A 25,283-nucleotide genomic window follows, 5' to 3' on the forward strand; every position below is an offset into this window, starting at 1 on the left:
GAGGGATTAACATCTAATTCTTAAGGTTGAATCTGCGGTTCAATATAAACAAATAATCTATCAAGGAGTCAACAGAAGGAGTTTTAAACATTGCATTTATTACACACATACATATAATAACAAACAATAACAGTGATATACAGATGATACAGGAAATGTAAACAGAATGTAAAGTCTTTTTTCTTTCTTATAGAAAAGGTAAAATATTAAATAATTCTTAAATATATGTGCCAAAGATGGATCTAACAACCACAACACATTACAACAGATATAAATTAATGCCATCATAGAACAGTAGTGCTGTTAGCTTCACAGATTAAGATTGATTAAGCACCATAGGGTAAACCTGCAGTTGGCATGTAAACATGTTAAAATAATTTCATAAAATCATTTGTGTTGGTTTTGACACTTGGACTTTGGCATCATTCTTTCTGCTGGTAAAAGCAACACAGATTTCACATGATTTGAATTTACAATGTGCAAAACTTTGGAAACTGCTTTGTAAAATACTGTGAAAATAAAAGTGGATTTTTATAAAGAATGTAGAAATAAATAAATAGTAAATTTACATAAACAGACTCCTGCCTGAGTTTAGAACACATTAAATAGTGACTACCCATAGTTCTGTACACAAGAAATAGGCACAAAAATAAATTTTCTGTAAAAATATAATAGTCCAAAAACAAACATGTAATAATTAGCATATACTGTACAGTATAAACAGTATAAACTTAAATCTATGTGTATCCAGGTATTATTATTTTTATTTTATAATTAAATGTTAACCATGCAACATAATGGAAACAAAGCAAAGCAATGTTACCTCTGTCTGATGGTGTGTCAAATTTTGCCTGACAGAAGAAGACGAGAGGGGGGAGTCACATCTGCCATGTACTGATAAAACAAATCAAATAAACGTACAGGTGGTAGCTTTAAAGTTGCAATATATATCTTTTCCAGTGGAGAGTCCGCCACCTACTTGTCTCCATGGGGGTGTCATCGCTTTGCATGGAAGATACATGAGTGCCCACCTCACATCCAAGTTAGCAGGAATTAACTGAAATAGTAACACAAAAAGTACATTTGCACCAAAAAGTATATTAGCATATTAGGGCGTATTACCAACAAACCAGACACTACACCTTATGCCCACCTTATACCTCGTAAGAGGGCACACAGAAAAATTAAAAATTTAAATTGTCCAATTTTATGCAGCCGGCTACTGCAGTTCAGTGGAGTCAGATTTCCCCTTCCAAAGGTTTCAGAGGCTCTCAGCTTTAAATGTCCACTGTGTAACTTTCCAGATGGAGGAAACCACCACCTGCTTATCTCCATGGAGATTTTTACTTTGCCTTCTCACTGCATGGCATTCAACTTTTTTCATTGTTTCCATGGAGACAAACAGGTGACACTACCAAGCCAAGTTACAGATCACATCTATGGAGAGGTGACATATCTCATATTAGGAATGCATGATTTGTATGTAGTTTATCTACCAATAAAAACATCTGCTACTGAATAAATACAATATAGATTAAAGGTATATTGTGGAACATTCCAGGCAAAGTAAGAAGCATTAAGCTGTCAGAACCTCTTCCCCAAAGGTTACATAATGCCCCTTTAAATAAGTTTTCAGTATAAAAAACTGTAGTCATGGTAGTCAGGGCCAAGCTACCTTCGCTTGTCCTGGCACCATCTCCAAGTCAATGTGCAAGTTGTCTATTTCTGGTGTTTTTTTAGTGCATATACTGATCAGCGGACATTTTCTGTTTCCCTGACCCCTATCCTTGATGTTTTGAGAAGTGGGAGGGGGTATGTCCTTCACTTCTGCTTTATCCAATGGGTTCATCGCACTGCATGTTTGGGGGTAGTGTCGGAAGCATTCAAAAGCATCACTACACTTCTTACTGCTGTTATCCTTAATATCCCCACCAGGAGGAGCATTGGGGTCCAGTGTGGGGCTCTGTCTATGAATTGTGGGTAGCTGGACTCCAATGTCGGGCTGTAGGCAGGGACAGCCCTTCAGACAAGCACGGTACAGAGTTCTCAGGTCTCTGCGCATGACTTTGCGGAAGTTGGGCCGTAGTAAAAGGTAAATGACGGGGTTGTAGATGGTGGAGGATTTGGCGAACATGGCCGGCAGAGCAAAAGCCAGAGGGGGGATGCTGTCCACCTGTCCGAACGCCGCCCACATGGAAACAATGGCGTAAGGACTCCATGCTGTGAGGAAGCCAATGCACACAGCCACACTGAGCTAGAAGACAAAGGAAAACATGGATAGTGTTGCATTAATGTTACAAGCTTATTTGTTTATTTTTTGTGATACATATGCGGTGCTAATGAGGCCTCATTGCCTATAGCCCTATTTGACCATATCTGCTTGTCAAAGCTTGATTGTCAGATCTTAGAAACTAAACATCCAAGTACTTTGAGTTGTAGTTTCAACCAAATCAGGTCTTTCTGGTCAGACTGTGTTTGGGACAAAGGACCTGTTGGGAGTGTTAGAGACATGTTGAGACACTTTTTTAAGTATTCCATCCAGTCCTTGTATTTGCAGAGGTCGCTGGTGCTAGGCTAGCGCATGTCAATGGCCATAGTTAGCCTGCCACTAAAAGCAGTCTTACCCACTCCACAAAGCACCTGAAGCAAATCTATTATTACACCAGACTGTCAATGTGATTGTCTGTGTTGATAGAATAATGTTTGAAATAAGACTAACCTTGCAACGCATGAATCGTCGCACGACTATTTTCTCAGCAGCAGCGGAATTTTACTTTGCCAGTAAGATAGGTGCTAGGTGGTATCAGTCCACCACTGCCAAGCTTTCTATCAGGCAGTACAACTCACTGCTGCTGCTCAGACATAAATCCTTCAAATGCAATGTTGATTTTACTTGTAAAATGATTCTATTAACATAGACACATCAACAGTCTGGCGTAATAATATATTTGCTTCAGGTGCTTTGTGGAGTGGGTAAGACTGTTTTTAGTGGCAGGCTAACTATGGCCATTGACATGTGCTAGCCTAGTACCAGCGACCTCTGCAAATACAAGGAGTGGATGAAATATTTTTAAAAGTGTCTCCACATGTCTCCAACACTCTGGTTAACTAGGAAATGAGGTCCTGTGTCCAAAAATTCCGAACTGTCCCTTTAAAGTCAAACTTGAGTAACAGTGCTTCTAAAAGAGTTGTGCTTTCAGCTTATGCCATACACTGCAAAAGTATCAGTTGTTCATGAAGCTGACTTTGCAATTGCTCCACCATGTTTCTTCTCACCTTGACGATGATGGCCTGAATGCTGCTCATGTGAGTCTGCCTGGATGCGTGTTGCTCCATAGTCTTCCTGGAGGCCTGCACAGTGATGAGGATGCAGGAGTATGAAGCCAGGATCACTGCACACGGGAAAATGTAGCAGAGGAGGAACAGAGCCACAGTGTACGAGCGGGCACTGGGGTTCAGGTTAGACACGCGCCAGTCGATGCAGCAGGCCGTGCCATAGGGTTCTGGACCGTACTCTCCCCAGTGCGCCAGAGGGGAGCCGGCAAACAGCAGAGCGTACAGCCAAGCCAAGCCAATCAGGAGTCGTCCGTGAAGGGCCTTAAAGCGGTTTCCTGTGAGATCATAGCAGTATCTATAGTCATTTTGTCAAAGTTGGATTCACATTGCATAACATTCTTAAAGGGGCCATACTGAGCTGTGTTCTGATCTGTGTTATAGTGTTGTTTCCTCATCAAAAACATACTGGGAGTGGTGTTTTGTTTCATTCACATGTTTAACACAAACCTCGTAAATGTAGGCTCTTCTCTCAAACAGAAAACAGAGTTCCACTTTGTGATGTTATGTGGTAAAACAGGAAGTGCTTTACCACATAACATAACTAGAATCATTTGGATAATTTCACCCCTGGAATTACAAATCTCTACTCAACTAAAAGTAAAAGGTAGCTGTTAACATGAAAACTACCACTTGTTGACATCACAAGGTGAAACAGAGCATTCAGATCTTTGGAGATGCAAACAGACTCAAACATGAAACAAAACACAACTCCAGGTATGTTTTTGATAAGGATACAATATTATAACATGGCCTAACGATCACAAGAATCTATTTTGTAATAGGATCTTTAAATCCCCACACTTGTAAATAGACATACACAGTACATATAAGAGCAAAAATAACTGGAGAATTTGTCTTTAAACTTAACAAATGCAGATTTTTCGACCTGGTTAATGGTTGATATCGCTGTAATTACTTAAAGGTCCACTATGTATGTCACTTTTCTGATGGAGGGTCCAGCACCTGATTGTCCTCATGAAGATGTTATTTCGTCAATGTTCCACAGTATGGCATTAATCCTATCTATCTTCAGTAATGGGAAGAATACTTTGAAAATGTACTTAGTTACAGAATACTGAATACCCAAATTAAAATGTATTTTGTAATGTATTCCATTACATGGATCAATAAAACTACTATATTCTGAATATGTAGAATACTGAACAATAGGACTCCTCATCTTGGTGGGTGTTTGAGTAATTGAGCTGCATAGAAGCACTTATTCACTGTATGACAATTTCACCAAAATTGATGTACGATTTCATCAAACTACAATTTAATATCAACCAACCCCACTTTAAAACACTATTTTAATTTGGCGAGCTTGTAAACCAAATATCTAATAAATTATGATACGGTTCAAAGAGTGCGTATTTTCAGTTTGGTTAGTGATAAAACAGTGATACACTTGCCAGATTGCGTTGACACAAACACATTTTTTACACTTTCAAAATAGCACAGGATTACAACATCACAACTGTATAGGGGGATTAGGGGCTTTCAATACATTAAAGCGAATTCCCGCACGAGATATATTTTTACATATTTCTATATACTGGCTTTGAAAACATACTATACAGCTAGATCACAGAGAAAAAAAAGGAAAACATATACTTAAAAAGACAAAACTCTAGGAGATGTGAAGCTTGACAACAGAACCATTTTTGTAAAGTTCTATTGACAACACTTCTACACTTCTAATTTCCGTGTAAAATATACTGTCTTTAGTTTTTGTTTACTATTCATAGACTGTGTAAAGAAGAGGGCTGAGCGAATGTCATGTCACCCCAGCCAACTGAAGCTGTTGAAGGTAACACTCCTTTCCTCCCACACCGCTGGTTTAGTAGGGGGCGGGCACTTAGCAACGCTGTCAATCAACGCATTGATCTGTTGTTAATGTCCATATCTTGATTTAGGGACAAAATAACAAAATAATTTATAAACAGTTTTTCAATAGAAAGTGAATTGGTGTCAGAGTCGATGGAGCAGGAAGCACGACCACGCTCACTTCTTATTTGGAAGGTGGCGGCTAGCGGGTTAGCTTTGTCCATATACAGTATGTCACGATTACATCTCTTGATTTGTTACATATGACCTAACTCTACTTGCTCGAGTACTAATGTATGGTAAATTTAAATGACATAACAACCAAATTAAAACAGACTTTACTTTTAGCTTTACATTTTTTTGGAGTATAAATGCACTAAAATCACTTAAAGCTGTACTTGCATGTTTTTGTTTTTTTTTTGTGTGTGTGTAGTAGTCCAAAGATTACCATTTAACCAGAAAATGTGTGACCCCAGATCTCCACTGTATTTTTAATGGCTAGCCATATTGTTACAAAGAAAGCATTACAGAAAAAAAACCTTTGGGGAAAAAGTCAGGTCGAAGCCAATATTGAACTGCATTAAACAGACATCACACATAATGGACCATGAGCGGAGCTGCGTCAGTCATCAAAGGAGGGTTAATGTGCAGTACTTTACAAGGGGATTATCGACGTTACTTCTTTCTCCACAAAAGCAGCAACTATTTTACACTTGGGAAAAAGGTGCTTAATCCTGTGCCATTTGATTGGTCCGGAGGTTTCTTTGAAGACTCACCGTAGTGGGGGTAACAGACTTTGACGAAACAGACTGTGCTGAGCAGAGTGAGGGTGGTGAGGCTACAAAGGCCAAACAGCATCCCACAGAAGGCGTACATGGAGCAGATCGTCCACCCGTACAGCCACCTGTGTGGGAGAGTGAAGGGGTGAGGGAGAGGGCATCGACAACATCAGCAGTGAGGGGAGATCTTCAGGTGTTGGTAGATTTACAACGAGGGTCAGGATATCACATTTTTATTAAAGGGCCCATATTATACTTTTGTCTGATGTGTGTCGTTTCCTCTGCTGAGTTCTGCTCTCAAACAGAAAACACTCTCTTCCACCTTGTGATGTCATGTGGTAATACAGGAAGTGCTCGACTGTGTTTTTAAACTCCATACACCTTCACTGGAATCATTTTGATGATTTCAGACCTGGAATTGCCAATCTCTACTGAACCAAAGGTAAAAGGTAGTAAAACTACAACTTCATGACATCACAGGGTGGAACAGAGCATTTTAAGATTTGGAGATGTAGACAGATGAATAATAAAGGGTTACTCAAACCTGTGTGAATGGAACAAAACACAACTCCAGGTATGTTCCCACCTCACATTCACAGCAGTTTGTGATTTGTCTTTTTGTTTGAACCGTAAACCTACTGAACCTGGATCTAGCCTCTGTCATTTCTACCTCAACACCCATAACACAATGCAGAGTGATATCAAAAAGGGTGGACCGGTTACAGTGGAAAGGAGAGGAAAGTACAGATAAAAACAGAAGGAAAGTACAGGAAGTACAGATATTCACAATTATTGGCACCATGACCACAGGGTGACTTTTTTTTTAATTTTCTTTCATTCACATTGTCCAATACATTGCAGCTTTCTGAAATGAATCTTTATGAATGAAAAATTTATCTGACATAAACAGCCACACTTTATATTTAGGTTTACTTTGTTGAAGGAACTGAAAAATAATAAAAATAATAATTTTGCTTAACATTAGATTAGATTTATTGTCATTATACAACAAAACTTTGATAGCACAAAACTGCAGCAGTAAAGTCAATTAGCATGTCACAATTATTTAATATTTAGTTTAGACAATCATTGAATAATCACAGTTATCAGTTAACAATATAATATTATAATGCAGTTATAAGCAACTGACCAGCAATATTGCTAATATCTGGCTGACATTCATTGTTTTTCATCCACAAAAAAATATGATAAAATCATATTTTTACCTATATAAATGCACGTTGTAATTATAACATAAGTAATTTCTTTGTTTATTAATTTGCATTCCCATGCATTGAGAAAATAAGAGTAGTTTTACAGTAGAAACTAAGTGCAATACCTGTGGTAGAAACTGGAGGTGATGGCCATGGGGTACAAGGACAGAGTGAGCCCCAAGTCGCTGATGGCTAGGTTGATGATGAAGAACTCAGCGGGCTTTAACTGGTGCTTCTTCTTGTAGGAAACATACAACAAGGTGCTGTTCCCCATCAGAGAACACACCCCTGTGAGCAAACACACACACATCAGGCCTAGGCACTGTGGAACATTGACTATTAAAGGGACGATATTATGCTATTTCTGTTGTTAAAATGTTGTTTCCTCATCAAAAACATATCTGGAGTTGTGTTTTGTTTCATTCACACGTTTAACACACAAACCTTGCATATTAAGGCTGAGTTGTTCTCTCAAACTGAAAACTTCACTGTGTTTTTTAACTCCATACACCTTCAGTAAAATCGTTTGGACAATTTCAGTCCTGGAATCGCTAATCTCCACTGAACAAGGAAAAGGTAGCTGTTAAGTTGAAAACTACCGCTTCATGATACCATACCATACAAATTAGTTTCTTCCGCTCACTTAGAAATAGGGTGAGGAGCTCAGTCACAAGGAGGAGCTCGGAGTAGAGCCGCTGCTCTTCCACATCGAGAGGGGCCGCTGCTTTTCTACATTGAGACGTGTCTCAGGCATCTGTTCTCAGGACTCAGGACATGCTTGAGGGACTATTTCTCTTGGCTGGCCTAGAAACACCTCAAGATCCACCTAGAAGAGCTGCAGGAAGTGGAGAGGGAAGTCTGGGTCTCCCTGCTCAGACTGCTGCCTCTCCGACCCGGCCCCTGATAAAGCAAACGAAAATGGATGGATGGATTACACTCACCAAAAACTGTGTAGACAACAGCCACTATGATATCCAGTACTGGAGGGATGCTGGAGTGGAATGAAAAGTCAACCTCATCCTCGGACATCTCCATCTGCAAATATACACAATTACAGTGATCCTTTTAGGCACAAATGCATAGGCGTTGGTCTGGAATACAATTTGAAATGCTTTCACACTAATAGGTGTGCTATTGTATTAACAACAAAATGTTCAGATGTAAAATTATTCCATATTTTGTTGTAGCTCTCTTCTGCAATAAGTGCTATGGATCTAACTAAATGCTTAATTGAGTTGGACCATTAGAGCTCCACAATTTTGGAAAACAAAATCGTGCATGTGTGATGTTAAAGAAGTACCACCAAATAAAAGAGTAACTTTACCAGAAATTAAAATTCATAACATATTTCACATTCAGTTACAACACTGTCCATCTTGCATTTATTCAATTACAGTTATTTTTAATTTCTCAAAAATGCTTTGAAAAACAAGCAATTGTACTGTGAGAAAACTTGCCTCACCACAGACCTTGTTATGTTTATTGTGATACTGACTTTTCCCCAGCACTTGTCCTATGGGTCAGCTGCTTTTTGACCCGGAGCGAGTGGCAGGTGAATTTGACAGGTGAATCACAGTGAAAGGTGAGCTCTCAGAAGCAGCACACACTTTTCGCTACCTCCTTTGTCAGTGGTATTAACAATCAGACTAATCAATACTAAAACTAACTAGTATCCAAACTGAGAAAGACACATGAACATGACAAAATTTCTTTAAAAATTTTAGAATTGTCTTGATCTTGATCTGAACCACATTGCAGCATTAAAGAAAACACTGTGTAACTTTTCTGGTGGAGGGTCTGCCATCTTCTTGTTTCCATGGAGATAATGTTACTGTGTCTGGAATGTTCCGGTATCGTCAATAACGTGGGTTTCATGTATGTTTCATAAAAACTTGCTGATATGTAACTTGGCCCTATGGAGTCATCTGCTGTCTCTGTAGAGATAAATAAGAGTAATGCCATACTGTGGAACATGCCAGGTAACATCTCCATCAGAAAAGTTACACAATGTTCCTTCAAGTTGTGTAAAAAATAGTGTCTTTATTATCATCAAATCTATATGGAGCATAGAGTATATTGTGTATCCCTTGTTACCTATAGATTAACAGACTCTGATGATTTCATTTACATTTATGTCATGACTCATGCCGCTAACATTATCCAACCATGTGACCCCTCCTCTATTTAGCACTATGCTCTGCTCCATACAGGGACGGTCCAAAGCGTCATTTTGTGGGGAGGCGGGGATTTTTTTGGTCCCGAGGTATGGGGGGCGCCAGTCTCTCCCGGGGAGTAAATCAGTGTAGGACCGCCACTGGCTCCATCAGACTGTTACTGATCCTGAGTGACAGACATTGATCACTTGACAACATAAGGGTCACTAAACAATCCTTAGAACAAAGGTCGAAAACACGTGTCCCTCCGCGCTTGGATTTACTCTGCATTCATTTTATAAACATTATTGCTGGGGACATATTCAAGGTTTTCAGGACAATGGATAAAAAATCTTTCTTTATCTAGCTATGAAAAGATTTGGGTTAACTGACTATCATTATCAGTCCAATTATAAAGCATTATAAAAAAAAAAAAAGACAGCCAAAATCAAAACTGTTTTATCTATGTAAAAGTAAAATTTTATTAAGTATCTATTTGCTTAAAGGTGCACTATGTCCTTTTTCTGTGGAAGGGTCTGTCACCTGTCACATGTTTTTCAATACATGTTTGAGCAAAAAAAGACTTAACGCTGTAACTGAATACATGTAAGATAGATGTGTTTAATGCCACACTATGGATTGTTTTAGGCAAAGCATAACACATTCACAGTGTGTATTCTACTGTGTTTACTTGGTCTGAGCCCAGTTTAGCCCTAATGTACACTTTTAGTTTGGTCTTGGTTTAATCTAGTTTGGTCCCAGTTCTGAAATATGAATGGACTCTGCTCAAGTGTGTGAAACTTAAAGAATATTAAACATGCAAAATGTAACACCACAGTATGGAATTCATTGAACTCATCTGTATGCATGGAGTAGGTGACCCCACCAATCAAGTCACAGGACAGATCTGTGGAGAGGCAACCCTGTTCACGGTAAGAATGCATTTATTACAGTTTTTATTTATTTACAGTTTTGTGAAATCTAATGCCAAACTATGAAAGATTCCAAACCATTCATCAGAAAAGTTACATAGTGCACCTTTAAATGAGAAACATGTGTACCACTTTAACTGGCATTACTATGTTTTTACTACTGCATAGAATTAAGAAAATGACTTGGGAAGCCTTTTGATTGAATGCCACACAAATAGATGTGTGTATAAAGAAGTCAGATTTTATAGTGACAATTCTGTTATTCAAACATATTTTACATTCAGAGGAGACCATAAGAACACTTAAAAAAAAAAACAAAAAAAAAAAACTATACGTCAATGTTACGTGGACATTGTTATGCATTAGCCCACATCAACTGCCTTTCTTTAACTGTTTTGATTGCTCTCCATTGTTGTGATGTGGTGAGCAGTCTTCAATTGAAATTGCAGGTTTGGATGAGCGTCCTCACAACACATCTTTTGAGCTTTGACTGCTTTGGGATCGATGAAACAAATGAAACGCGCTGTGGGAGAAGCTGCTTTCCAGTGCACACAAAAGATTTGTTTATAGTGTGTTCAAATCTGTCAGTTTTGCCATAGGCGGTTCACTATAGACAGGACCATATGCACCAGTGCGGTCTGCCAAGAGATTGTGTGTTCTTGCGTTAATGTAGCATTAAAAAGGCATCCTACAGAGATGAAAAGTTGGGGGGAAATCAATAAACAATACTTTAATGTTTAAACTGCTAGTCTTAACGCAGTCGTGTAAGATATGGCATGTTCAAGGCACTTCAACGGTCATCATGTAGCGTACTTATGCTGGAGTGATTAATGTGGACTACAAACAGACTTAAACAGTAACTAAAATGAAAGATGAATATATGAAGAAAAAAAAACTGAATGAGTAGTTTGCATAAATATAACCTGATAAACTTCATCCTTAGACGTGACGTTAAAAGAAAGCATTTTGGATTTAGGCTACTCATTCCGGGAAAAGTAGGCTAATTTGTCACGTGTTTCTATTTAATGGATAAGCTCAGAGGTACTGCAAGGTATTCCCTCACAAATTGTAACAATTTTGCACAATGGATAAAACAAATCCCAGCTCACACTTGGTGCAAACACAAAAGCTTTTTACATTTTTACTTTTCTTGGCGCCACCATCGTACCCTAAAATGCCTTACCTCGTGTCCAATAAGACCCCAATCAGTCACGCATCACGCTGGGCTGGTGTTAGTCCCGGGAAAGTTTTGAGAAGTTTCCAAACGCACTTTCGATCGTTTCTTTCCATCGGTGCACGCGGCAGGGTGCGCATTCTTCCGACAGGCTGCAGGAGACGGACAGGCGCTGCGGTGAGAGACGAGACTCCACTCCGCTTTTACCGCGGCGCTGCTGGTGATGGAGCGCACGGAGGAGGCGAGCAGCCAATAGGGTTTTACTTTTAGGCTCATTAGTGACGAAGGCTACGTTACGTAGTCTGTCGGTAGTGCACGAGCTCCAAGCCCAAAGGAGCACGCTGCAGAACACTGGCCTTTGTGTCGGTTTGTCATTCTTTCATTTATTCAGCCACTGGACATGTCTTGAATGGGTAACTCTTCTATTGATGTCAGAAAACTTGGGCTACGAAAAATACAACAGCCTTTACCTAGGGCAGGTATGCCAATGGTTTGTCTCCATGGAGATGTCATTTCTTACCTTAAATGCTCCACGGTGTGGCATTTTAAGCGTGACGGTGTTTATACTACTGCTCAAAAAGAAGTTGAACACACTTTTCTTACTATCAGCGGGCTTACCTTTTCACAGATCTGACCTGTCACTGGCTATCTGTCCACCTGCTGGTTTTCATGGAGATAATTTAATGCCATACTGTGTAACATTCTGATTTGCAGTGCAACTTTAAAATATCAGGAGCAGTTGGAAAACTGCAGGGTATTGTACATTGGAGGCTTCTCCATTTCTTGAGATTTTGGTCAGGAGATCCTTCCTGTGAGACATGAAAGCAATTGGGATATATATAAACCTAAAACCAAATTAATATTCCATTGAGGACGTTTCGAGCTGCAGCTGCATATGGGTTGATGTACCAGAAAGGGTCAAAATGGTGATGATTTTCGATCACCAAGGCACATGCTTTACATCAAGGACCCAACTACAGTATTCATCTGTGGGAGCTGGACTCACACCGCGAACCTGTGGGCGAGTGCATCTGACCGCTCAACCAATGCTGTTTATGTCAACAGCGGGATTCAAACTACCAACCTTCACAGCAGAGAAGGAGCACTGTACCAGCTGAGCTACTGCGGCCCTGAGTGGAGAGATCTGATAAAAAAGAAGACTGTAAATATTGTTTAATTAAGTATTCTTTTCTCATCAAATGTAAGTGTATTAAAAGAAAACAGTGTCTTTTCTTAACGGGACGACCTTTCGGTTAAAGCTCACTCATATAACACGGTGTGAGAGCCTCTCGTGCGCTTTCACTCATTGTGACAGTGTGTCATGGATGCGCCTTCTTCAAATTTAATTATAAATTTGCCCCAGCACCAGGAAAGGAAAACAATCCTATTTTTCACACCTTGAAAGCAAAAGATAAATTATCTTCAAACGAATTATGCGCAGTGAAAATATTCCCAGCATGCAATTGGCTCTGCTTTTCCACTCTCCCGTGTACGTGTGAATTCTGATACACGCTCCGGCGGACTGACGCGCTCACGGAGAGTGGGGCATAGCAAATCGGCGGACGCACAAGATGAAACCACATTTGAGGTGTAATGGCGTTGTCAAAGAATTAATTGTTACTGCCACAGAGGGTAGAAAGAAATGAATGTATGTGATAAGATAAAACGCGTGCTGGACATCAAAGTGGACTGGCGGGAATACAGATTACGGCTTTAACACCAAATTTAGCTCACAAGGGAGAGCTGCTACCGCCCGTGGACACTCATAACGGTGGAAGAATATTAATTACGTTCTTGTACCTTTTTCTCCCCACACCATGTATTCTCATCGAGTACATGTGCAGCTATAGAAGTGAAGAATGTGAAATTCCTTGGCTTTTCACGCAAACAATGTGCCTAGTGATGTTAAGGTCATTGAACAGCCTTTTAATAATATGAAGGACACTGTTGGGCAAGTTACTTTGAAACTGTAATGCGTTATTTATTGCCTATTACTGTAATTTCAAAGTAATTCGTTACATTACAATATTACTGCATTTAAAATGTAAGGCATTACATTACTATTGCATTACTTTAAGTTACTCTCACCAAAATAACTTTTGCGCTGTATATGGACTGAACCAGGACTAAACCAGGTCTAAACCAGGACTAAACCAGAGCTGAACCAGGACTAAACCAGAAGTGAACTAGGACTAAACCAGAACTGAACTAGGACTAAAACAGGACTCACTGTAGGGCCGGGCTCGAAGGTGACCGCAGGAGAAAGGAGCGGCTCTGCTCCGCACCTCACGGAGGTAAGAGCTGCTGTCGCCCGATCGCTCTTTATGGACCCTCCTGCTCGGGCTCGCGGCCCTGATTTCAGCAACTATTTGCAGGTACCCGAGCCGGTGCAAGAGTCTGTTACCTGTTACCGCGCGTAACTTCTACCTTCCTTCAGCGTGTCCAGAAGTCCAACTTTTTGTGTGATGGTTTGCATCTTCCTCTGTCTTTTGGGTGCGAGCGCAGGAGCCTTTGTCGGTGCAGAACGTTTCGTCGACGTTGTCGGTTTCGTCGGGGAGAAAACTTGCAACCGTACAACACTTCAGAATCACACTGCTACAGATTGAACATGTATTTAAATTTGGCAGCTGAACACATTCTGTACTGTACAGGAGACAGGAGTCCCTTGGCCAGTCAGGACGCAGCGGGAGGGACGCAATACGCATTCATACAATGTAAAAAAACAGGGCATGCAAAATTGCACAAAAAAATAAAATAAATAAAAATCTGCGAGACCGCGAAAAGTGAACTGCGATAGAGGGAGGGACGAGTGTAAACCAGGTCTAAACCAGAACTGACCCAGGTCTAAACCAGGTCTAAACAGCGTGGAGTTGTTTGTCAGTCCTTTCACCCGCGGTTACCTGAAGGTCTATGAGGGCGCATCTCCGGCGTTTCACCGCTGCTGATATCGAGGTGATTTTAGCGAATTTGTATGAAGAAAAACCCACCACTTCAATCCAGGTTAAAAAAAAAACACTGTAACGCGCGTTACTCACATTTGTACCGAGTAAAATATTACTATTTTTTCCCCTGTAATGCCTTACATTACTGCGTTCCAGCAAAAAGTAATGCATTACTGTAATTCGTTACTTTTATAACGCGTTACTCCCAACACTGATGAAGGACACGTAGAAGCCATCACACTATATAAGCATGTCTCTATGCATCCTGAAGTGAATTTTCATGCTCCGGAGCGATAGAGTTCACCTTTACACAACAAAAGGACTCTCAGTTGCCTGTATTACCTTGAAGTTTCTTATTACGTGTTAGGCAGATAATAGAAATGCATTTGTTTGGATGTTTTCTTTGATGACTGCGGTGTCCTTTAAGAATGGATGTGATTACTTGAGTCAGTTATAGAGTTTCATTCGCTCTTGAACAAAGTCTAAATTAGAAGTTACAATAGTCTGTGTACACTGATATGTTCAATGATGGAAAAACAGTCATAAAATTAACCCTATCTAGTTTTTGAGAATCAGATTTAAAGGGCCCATATTATATTGTTTCCTGATCTCTAGTGTTGTTTCCTCATCAGCCCTCAAACAGGAAACACTCTATTCCACTTTTTGATGTCACGTGGTAACAGGAAAAGTGCTAGAATCATTTGGACCAAGGTGGAACAGAGCATTTTGAGCTTTGGAGATGTTGACATATAGAGATAATGCAGGATTACTCAAAAATCCATGTCTCATTCATTCATTCGTTTTTCAAAATAAAACCAAAAATAAGGAAGAAAAAAATATTTTCTTCATTATTTGTCTCCAAAACCAAACTCAAAAAACGGGTAACGTTTGTTTTTTCAGTTTTTGATTTTCTGTTTAAATGAATAACGGAAAAAAAGGATAACAGCCGTTTCCTGTTTCAATGACTTAAATTGCACTGCTGGACTTTTGCGCCACATATCAACTGACCCAGAACTAAACCAGAACTGAACCAGGTCTAAACCAGGACTAAACCAGATCTAAACCAGATCTAAACCAGATCTAAACCAGAACTAAAATGGTCCTGGTCTCAGTCCAGGTCACAGTCCACTTCTGGTCCTGGTCTCAGTTCTGATCACCCAACAGTCTACGCAGGCACACCTCTAGGTTCGTCCCGACAGTCTTGGTTCAGTCCTGGTTTAGACCTGGTTTAGTTCTGGTTTAGTCCTGGTTTAGTCCAGTTTTAGTCCTGGTTCAGTCCAGGTTCAGTCCATATGAGGCACAAAAGTCCAGCATTGCAGTTAAAGTCATGGAAACGGGAAACAGACATTATCTGTTTTTTTACATTTTTCATTTAAACACAAAATCAAACACAGAAAAAACAAATCATTATCCGCTTTTTAATTTTGGTTTTGGAGACAAATAATAAAGAAAATAGTTTTTTAGTTTTCTTATTTTTGGTTTTATTTTGCAAACAGCCGGCTCACCATAAGAATGCATGTGGTTCAAGGTATTTATAATGCAATTAAAACACTCGTAATTGATGTAAGATGGGTGACTTTAATACCATACTGTGGAACATTCAAGACAAAGCAATAACATCTCTACGGAGAGTAGTAGGAAGTCCACCGTTAAGGATACATTTGAGAAAGGTGAGAGGCCTAGAAACATGCTTCACAGTGACTAAAGATTAATTGTACTTTGTTGTCTTAAAAGAAAACATTTTCTTGTCTATTCTTTACATCATTGCGAGATATGGCCATTAAGCAACTTCCACTAACTGCATTTTGAGGAAAATCAAAGCTCTTTTCTATTTTCTTTTCTATTATTTCTTCTACTTTCTATCATCATCAATAATAACAGCTGTAAGAAAAAACAATGAAACACTTGATGGACATGAAGGACATCTGAACAAATATCAGGCTCTTTTGTAAACAATGCAAGTCCTTCTCATGATGGCAGCGTCCTCTTGAAATAAGCAGGCTCATAATGTTAGCAATTACCACTGAATTGATACACTGATGTGTAAATAAATGTCATTATTTCACATATAACAAAGATTTAACCCTATTGCCACATACCAAGTGTAGATTGGAGCTATGCATTGAAAACTGTACATTCAAAGGGACCTGCTGGTTTTAATCTATATGTTAATAAGAAAGGGAAAAAAAACTATAGACACTGGTGGGCCATGTAGATCAATAGGATTGTGGTATATGTTTGAAATATGCTTAAATTAAACATTTCAGAGTGGGATTGAACGGATATCGATTAGTACTCTTTAAGTGGATTTGTTTTAAAGGGGACACATTGTGCAGTGTTATAACAGCAATCTGTGCTGCATTTAAGGTTTGAGTCCTCTGAAAATGTGTGTTTTCAACTATCCCCGCTGACTTTTCTGCATTTATTTGAAGTCCTACAAAATGAAAAATTGTCTTTTGTGACCTTTAGGTCATGTTATAATGTTGTTACCTGATCAAAAATATACCTGAAGTTGTGTTTTGTTTCATTCACATATGTCTGAGTAACCCATAATCCACTTATTAGTCTGTTTACATCGCCAAAGCTTAAAATTCTTTGTTGCACCTTGTGATGACCTTGTGATGACCTTGTGAAGTGGTAGTTTTCGGTTTAACAGCTAAATTTTTCCTTATGTTCAGTAGACATGGGTAATTCTGAAATTATCCAAATGATTCTAATGAAGGTGTATAGAGTTTAAAAACACAGTGGAGTAAAGTGTTTTCTGTTCTGAGAGAAGAACTTAGCCTAAATATGCAGGATTTGTACACACAAAATATAATTCCAAGTCTGTTTTTGATGAGGAAACAGCATTATAACATAGATCAGAAACTAGAGTAATAAAGGTCATTTAAAAAAAAAAAAAAAAAAAAAAAAAACACATGATGAAAATCTGCTTGCTACAGCAAATGGCCAGTATGAGGGGACGAGGCCTCTGAATTCTCTAGTTTTAAACATTGACCTGTTTCTATAATTATGTCATTTAGATCAAATTTGCAATTTGTAATGAATAAATGTAAAATCACAATTGACGTTGTTCTAGTTTAATATGGATTACATGAAATTAAAGCATAATATGTCGTCTTAAAGTGGGTGCAATAATATGGGCTTAAAGAAAACAATTCCACTTGATAATTAGCGTATCCTATTCAAGTAATGTACCTATACGAAGGCTTATACATGAAATCCCGCTCTCCACCTATCTCCCGCTGCGCGCACTTGCGAGCAAAATAAAATGACTGAGACTGAGTGTTGGTATAGAATGCACTTGTCAATTTGCACGCTTTCACTACCAGGAGAATATAATTGTTTTGTATGTCTTGGAAGATTGACCCGACTATTACATTTACATATGCGTGATCCACCTCTGTAACCTCAGGACGCCTGGAGAGACTTTATATTCCAAGTGTGTTATAAAGCCTATATACCAGGGGTGGGCAATTATTTTTTCCATGGGGCCACATGAGAAACAGAAAATATTGTGGAGGGCCAGGCCAAAATGCTTAACTCAATTCTGCGTCATATTAATTGTATTTCTTTATAAAAAGCAGCATTGTTTTGACGAGCTGATAAGACTGGTGAGAGTTTGTTATGATGTGGCCATACCGGCTTGTCAAAGCCTCATCCCATCTCCAGTCTCAAAAACTAAGCAGGGCCGGGCCTGGTCAGTACTTGGATGGGAGAAAATCAGGTTCCACAGTGAGGTGTGAGTCACGAAAACTGCTATTGTGTCCTTAGGCAAGGCACTTCACCCACACTGCCTAGTATGAAAGTGGTGTGTGCGTGAGAGATAGTGGTGGTCAGAGAAGCCAATGGCGCAGATTGTCAGCCTTACATTTATCAGTCTGCCCCAGGGCAGCTGTGGCTACAATAGTAGTTTCCACTACCAGGTCTGGAATGACTGAATAATGATCTGTAAATTGTCTTTGTGACATATGTCTCTGAAAAGTGCTATATAAATAAAAACTTACTTACAATGCCCAGGTTTGCTGTATACTGTCAAGTGTGCATGTTTTGCCCTTGAAGCTAAAGCTGACATGGACATATAAAAACAAGGATACATTTTGTATTGCTCACATATAAGTGCCTTTCTTATATGTAAGGCTTGGCTTTTCTGTACATGCAAAACTGGCTTTGCAGAAGTTTTATATCCATACTATAGAAAATAAAACCAATGTCTAAGGATCTGAGGAAGATTTACTGATCAAAACGTTGTCACTCATTAAATGCAGTTTGGGAGCAAGTGTACAGGCTTGGTCTCATTTTCTATGTTCAGTGTAGTAGCCTAGCACCAGTGATGTGTGCATACCTACACTTCTACACTTCCAAACTATACTTGAAGCATTTTACCGTTTTGAGTCTTCCTCTGGGCCTCCTTCTAGTGGGACATGTGTGGAATTCCAGGAGGCATCTGGAACAGATGCCCAAGCAACCACAGCTAGCTCCTTTCTACTCCAAAATACTCTCAGGTAATCAAGCTCCTCAACCACCCAGCCCTGTCCATTTGGTCATTACTCAAAGCCCATGACCATAGATGAGAGTAGGAACATGGATTTTCTGGTTAATCAAGCCTTTGGGCTCAGCTCCTTCTTCATCACAACAGTCCAATATAGTGACCACCCCATCCTTCTCCCATGTGTGAACAAGAGATACTTGAACTCCTCCACTTGAGGCAGGGACTCTCCACCCACCTGGAGAAGGCAAGCCACCAGTCAAGAACCATAGCTTTGGATTTGGAGGTGCTGATTTTGGAGGTGCTGATTTTCATTGCATTTATATAATGTATTTCAAGCCAAGTTTTGCTGTTTTGCTGGACATAAGGTACACTTTTTTTTTTTTTCCTGTAGAAAATGTGTCCTCTGCATTTGACCTGAGATTTGAACCCTGAACCTGCTGTCAGTGCTAGACATCAGCCACCATTATTTTTATAGTACAAGGATGAAACGTATAATGATTATTCACATCCCTAGGACCAACATTTCTGGATATAGAACCAAGTCTAAGTCGACCCTGGAGCCGAGTACTGCGCGTGTCACAAAATGGCTGACATGGGAATAAGGCTGGGAGCTCAATTACTGCTTAAACTGCCTCTTTTGTAAAATAATGTTAAATTATCACACATTATCACTAATGCTTCCACTTATGCAGATATAAGTAACTCAAGACTCTTACAATCATATGTCTGGTACTGGGAAATAAGTAGGAATCTTATATTGGATATTTATAGCACCATTAGAAGGCTACAGTCTATGGTAAAAAACGGATAGATATTGTGAAAAGGTAGAAACAGAGAGAGATTAAAATAAAGCATTTAAGAATGTACTACAACTGGACAATACAGCATAAAGGTGCACTATGTAACTTTTTGGTCAGGGGTCCACCACCTGCTTGTTTCTCCACCTGCTTTGATTCTGTGGATATGTCATGGCTCTGCCTGGAATATTCCGCAGTATGATAGTAAACAACTTCACATTTATTCAATTACAGGTGGTTTTACTGCAAAAGAATACTTGTCCTTGACCTGCAACTTGGTCTGGTTTGGTCTCCATGACTGGTTTAATATTATACTGTGAAACATTTCAGACAGTGTAACAACATCTCCATGGAAACAAGCATTTGATGGACCCTCTACCAGAAAAGTTACACAATGCACCTTTTTAAAGTCACTTTTCAACTAAAAATGAGTAGAAAAATACGTAGAAAAAATAAAACACTATATTAGTTTAATTCAGTCTCATGTGATAACCCAAACTATGAAAGACAGCCAATAATTACATACAATGTAAAACTATCCTATCTTCAGAATCATATGTATGGTACTGGGAAATAAGTAGTATACTCTTATATTGGTTTTTCATAGCAGTTAGAAGGCTACAGACAATATGTAACCAAAGGAAACATACTGTGAACAGGCAAAAATAAAGAGAGAGATTTAAAAGAAGACATTTCAGATTGTACTATATCTGGACAATGCAGACAGTGAGCTTCAGTATCTGGACAATAAAACCCAAAAGTCTATTTTCCAAGCAAAAAATATGTATAAAAACTGTATTTGTTTACTCTTACATAGGGATGTAACAATAACCAAAATATTGTGATATCGTATCATCAAAAGTCTCACAATAATATCGTAGGCTGTCACAATATATCAAATTACAAGTTCCTGTGCGTAAATGCATGGTTTTATAGTAGCAACAGCTTATAAACAAAGAGAACTACATATCCCATGATTCATTTCAGTGCAGACAACACGAAGAAATATGATCCAATGAGCTTCATTAGGTCTTCTGATATTTTAAGTTATTAGGTTCTTTTTTCAGACCAAGAGTTTGTTTTCATACCTGACCATTTCGACTGCTCAATAGTGGTCTTCTTCAGAGTGGTCATGTGATGTTTTTGTGATGTGTCCGGTCAGCTGATTTAAACAGGTTTTGGTGCTGTCTTCCTACTGGTGGAGGCAGGATAACAGCGCCATCTGCAGTCCGACTTCCTCAGGACAGTATCCCAGGTGTGTGAGAGTAACAAAGCCCCCTTGTCCCAGTTTATAGCCCCACTCTGAGGAAGACCGCTAGTGAGCAGTCCAAACGGTCAGGTATGAAAACAAACTCTTGGTGTGAAAATAGAGCCTAATAACATGAAGAGATATGTTTTTTACTTGAATACTTAGGATTATGACGGAAATAATTCACACCAAAATCTTGTCAAGGTATTTTAAGAGCAAAAAAGTGTCCCATGTACAATTATATTAGCCTCTTCAAAATATCACAATAAATATCATACCTTGAGATGCATATCATCATAATATTGTACCGTGACATTTGGATATTGTTACATCCGTACTCTTACAAGATTTTAGCACCTACAAAATAAAATCATCTCGTAGTGCACAATTGGGTACAGTGTAAAATTACTCTAGTTTATGTCTTATTTACAATCACATGCATGGTATTGGAAAGAAAGAAATAGTAGTTCATGGCATAGTTAGAACGCTACGTGCGATGTGGTAAACAAAGCACATATAAATAGAGAGATTTTAAAAAGGCATTTAAGATTATAACAAATACATTTGGACAATACAGACATTGAGCTTCAATTTTCAAGCAAAAATATATATTAAAAAAGTATATGAGTTTAACTGAATCTTATGAAGACATACAGCAACACAAAATACATATACTGCAAATACAAAACAGTAATGACAAAACAGAATCACTTCAAAGTGCATTATTATAAGGCAAAAACTATACTAGCTTATTTCATTAATTCTTTCTTTCTTTAGAATCATGTGTACAGTATTTTTAAATAAGTATTTAAAATAAGGCATGTGATAGAAATTTAGATTGTGGAAAGATTTCTCTCAATCAGTCTTGTGTAAATTAATGTTTAAATTAATATATAATTTTTGCCACAACAGGCATTTAAAATTGTAACAAGTACTAATGTCATACTGTGGAACATTCCAGGTAGAGCAATGACATCCATAGAAACAAGCAGGTGACGAGCCTCCAACCAAAAAGTTACATAATGCACCTTTAAACCTGTCCAGAAATTAAGGCAATACAATTATTTTCAGTAATCTAATTAATAACCGAGAAAAACTTTTCCATACCACGTGTAAGAGACACTGATGTTAAATACAAAATGGTTTTATTATGAGTTACTTTTTTTTCTTATAAAACTAATTCAAGTTCCAAAAACACTTTGTCATAAGTAACTGCAGAGATAGTTAGCTGAATAGAATTCCAGGGGTGACATAGCTTGGTTTGGTCAGAAAGAAAGACATTCTAAAGTAGTCAGCTATTTTAATTGCATATACTGCCTGGCTCCATGGGTACCTTATTTAGTGTTTGTATCATTTGTTGCGGACTATCTTTTCAGATCTTTTTCTTATATTTGTCCAGGAAATAACCACCAATAAAGCATTTAATTACAGCACAACCAGACTCTATTAACCTTCTTTCAGCACAGAAACACATCAGCTTCAATGTCAGATACATTTAAAGTCAAAGTTCTAGCACTTTGTTCCCCATTACATGTCATAGGAATACATTGTACAGCTCTTAGTACAGCTCTTATATTTCATGTGGCTTAACATTTTGAATAAAATATAAAAACATTGTGAGTGTTACAATGGCATAGCATTCAGCAGTGCAGCTGTGTCGCATCGGGGCCCACGACTCTTTCAGGGCCCATCGTGGGCTAGGATTGGCTCCTCTCCACAGTACAGACTCAGTATAAACAATCCCCCAATTTCCACTGTCCTGACTTTAGCAAAATGTCCATTTGTAAATGGACATTTTGTGTTCAGTATGTAGGCCTGTACATGTAATACATACTCTCAAAACATCACACTCCCTCAGTCCCCTTCCAAACAATCTATGAACACATCCTAAAAGAAATGACAAAATTGGTGTAAACTAGGTATAATCAGGCTAGTACACAGGAAAACCAGGTACCAGGTAAAGTAACAAGTATAACAACTGACCCCAAAAGAAGTGTCGCATTGTCAGGGATGAAAATATAGTGCATCCCAGTTTCATTAGCTGGCATTATCAGCACAATATCAGCACATCTAAAGGTACAAACATATCCAGAGATCTGCAAACTGCACCAGTTCAGCCTCATTACCCCCATCCCCTCCATAAACCTGTTTCTTAAGTAATATAAAGTAAAGGCCTCAAAATATCAATAAGTAATCACTAAAGGCTTAAATGTGATACTAGCAAAGCACGCTAAGTTTGCATGAATTTGACAGGCGGGGGTTGATGTGGTTGATGGTTTTCTTCTGCTTTGTCCCACTTTTGTGAGAATCAAGGGCACATGAAAACACCGATAAAGAATAGATGTACTATGTACAAATAAATATACAGGAAGGGTTGTTATATGTCATTGAGTCTCAGCCTTAAAGAATGGCTATAGCCTTGAGAGTCCACAGTGACTCCTTCTAGTTCATTTTGTTTGTTTGTATGTAATGCATACACTCAAAATTGATCTTGCTGAAGTTTTCCCAAACCATTTATAAAAATGGTGATTCTTACTTCAATTGAACCCTAAAACAAAGTGTAGTTGATAGGATTTAAAATAAGGGTGCTTTTGGGTTTGTTTTTTAGATAAAACACCAGGCCATGATGAAACACAATGGAAAATTGCATTGAAACATTGTTCAAAGAAAAAGTGTATTTGAATACATGTACAACTTTATATAAAAGAACAGTTGTCGCTGTGTTTCATTGATTCTCACCCTTTAAGAGCAATGGACTATCAAGGCTATAACCCAAGTTCCTGGTAGGAAGTAATTTTAGTTTCTCTGCTTGTATGTTGGAAAGGCAAGGTGGTCAAACGAGGCAAAGTGTGATGTAAACAGATCAAAGAGCTTTATATAACCCTAAAGAAAAAGCAGTGGACAAAGATGTTGCCACGGCTCTCCACGGGCAAACTTAGAGCCAAGAGCCAACCATGTGCATCAAACTATACAGCCCCAATTAAACTGACTGCAGGCTACACACAACATATTGATTCTACAACATTACATTAGAAACACTGGTTTTGGTTAAAGTGTACACTGTAAAACTGATTTGAATATTTATTTCAAATTTTGTTCTCTGTGTTCGCATTGCCGGCAGTAAGTCAGACCTATCCTCAGTTCATGTTTGCCACAGGTTCTGTTCATTGTTTTTATGAACAGAATAACTAGGAGCAGTCAGGGGCCAGACAGCGTCCAGTTTGGCATCAACAGGATCTGAGCTGGATCTTCCATATCACTAATAGTCTCAGCCCTCTCGCTCCCAACATCACCCCTGCTGTCAGAAATCTCGGCATCATTTTTGACTCTTACCTCAGCTTCCACCTTCACATCAAAAAAGTCACCCAATCCTGTTTTCTCCACCTCCACACAATTAGCAAAATCAATATTTAGTAAAATCAATATTATCCTCTCCCACCCTGATCTTGAAAAAATCATCCACGCACACATCTTTGCAACTCCCTTCTCTCTGGCCTCAACACCAAATCCATCTCCAGCCTCCAACCGGTTCAGAAGGCAGAGCTCGGCTCCTCACTGAGTTTAACAGACATCAACATATGGCCCTGTTTTATCTTCTCTTCACTGACTGCCTATGTGTTTTAGAATCGAGTTTAAGATTTTACTGATCACTTTTAAAGCTCATTCATTTTTCACCAAGTTACATGTCAGAACTTTTAACCCCGTACGAGCCTTCCTACCGCAGCCGCAGATCCGCAGGCAGGTCCCTGCGGCTGTTCCAAAGTCCAGATTCCATGAAGGGTGATGGAGCCTTTTCAGTCCGGGCACCTCAGTTTTGGAATGACCTGCCTGAGGAAATAAGGCTCGCACTATCAGTATCATCTTTTAAATCAGTTCTTAAGAAGTTTATTGGCTGGCCTTCCTGGTTTTAGCTTGATTTAAAAAAAAAAAAAAAAAAAGATATATATATTTTAATTCTATTTCTTTTTATTTATTGTTTATAATTTATTTGACTGTTTGCATCATTGTCTGTTTTTGTAAACCTTGTTTTTAAAAGTGCTTTATTATTTATTATTTAAAATATTTATTATTATTATAAGTTACTATGGTTGAAGCCAAGTGTGAAGCTGCTGGGATAAAAATCATCTCCTCCAAATCCAAGACTGAAAGGACGAGATCGTGGATACAAGCGGTTCAAAATGAGGTTCCTCTGCTGGGTGGCTGGGCATTCCTTTAGAGATAGTGATGAGGAGCTCACTCACATGGGAGGAACTCAGAGTAGAGCTGTTGCTCCTCTGTGTTGAGAGGAGTCAGCTGAGATAGCTGGGGTAATTTTTGAAGGGGGTAGTTTGAAAACGCTACACCGGGACCAGACTGGGACCAGACCGGAGGCAGAGAGCCCACGGCAG

General features: G+C 38.9%; 1 protein-coding gene across 1 annotated transcript; it reads right to left on the bottom strand.

Annotated features, from left to right (window-relative positions):
• Positions 1-1,660: 1,660 nt before the first annotated feature.
• Positions 1,661-8,185, bottom strand: opn7a (opsin 7, group member a). Its single transcript, XM_020924078.2, has 5 exons — positions 8,098-8,185; positions 7,282-7,444; positions 5,940-6,067; positions 3,277-3,611; positions 1,661-2,254 (listed from the first exon to the last, which is right to left on the bottom strand). Exons 1-5 carry the CDS (start codon positions 8,183-8,185, stop codon positions 1,661-1,663), a joined length of 1,308 nt encoding a protein of 435 aa, XP_020779737.2.
• Positions 8,186-25,283: the final 17,098 nt, after the last annotated feature.

The sequence above is a fragment of the Boleophthalmus pectinirostris genome, unplaced genomic scaffold (assembly GCF_026225935.1).
Source record: "Boleophthalmus pectinirostris isolate CB_2022bp ecotype Guang Dong unplaced genomic scaffold, ASM2622593v1 HiC_scaffold_16, whole genome shotgun sequence".
Lineage (NCBI taxonomy): Eukaryota > Metazoa > Chordata > Actinopteri > Gobiiformes > Gobiidae > Boleophthalmus > Boleophthalmus pectinirostris.

Coding starts and splice junctions, on each gene's coding strand:
- opn7a (XM_020924078.2), bottom strand. CDS start 8,185: ATGTCCGAGGATGAGGTTGACTTTTCATTCCACTCCAGCATCCCTCCA. Junction 7,445..8,097: donor TGTTGTCTACACAGTTTTTG/GTGAGTGTAATC, acceptor GTTTGCTCACAG/GGGTGTGTTCTCTGATGGGG. Junction 6,068..7,281: donor ACCTCCAGTTTCTACCACAG/GTATTGCACTTA, acceptor TCTCCCACACAG/GTGGCTGTACGGGTGGACGA.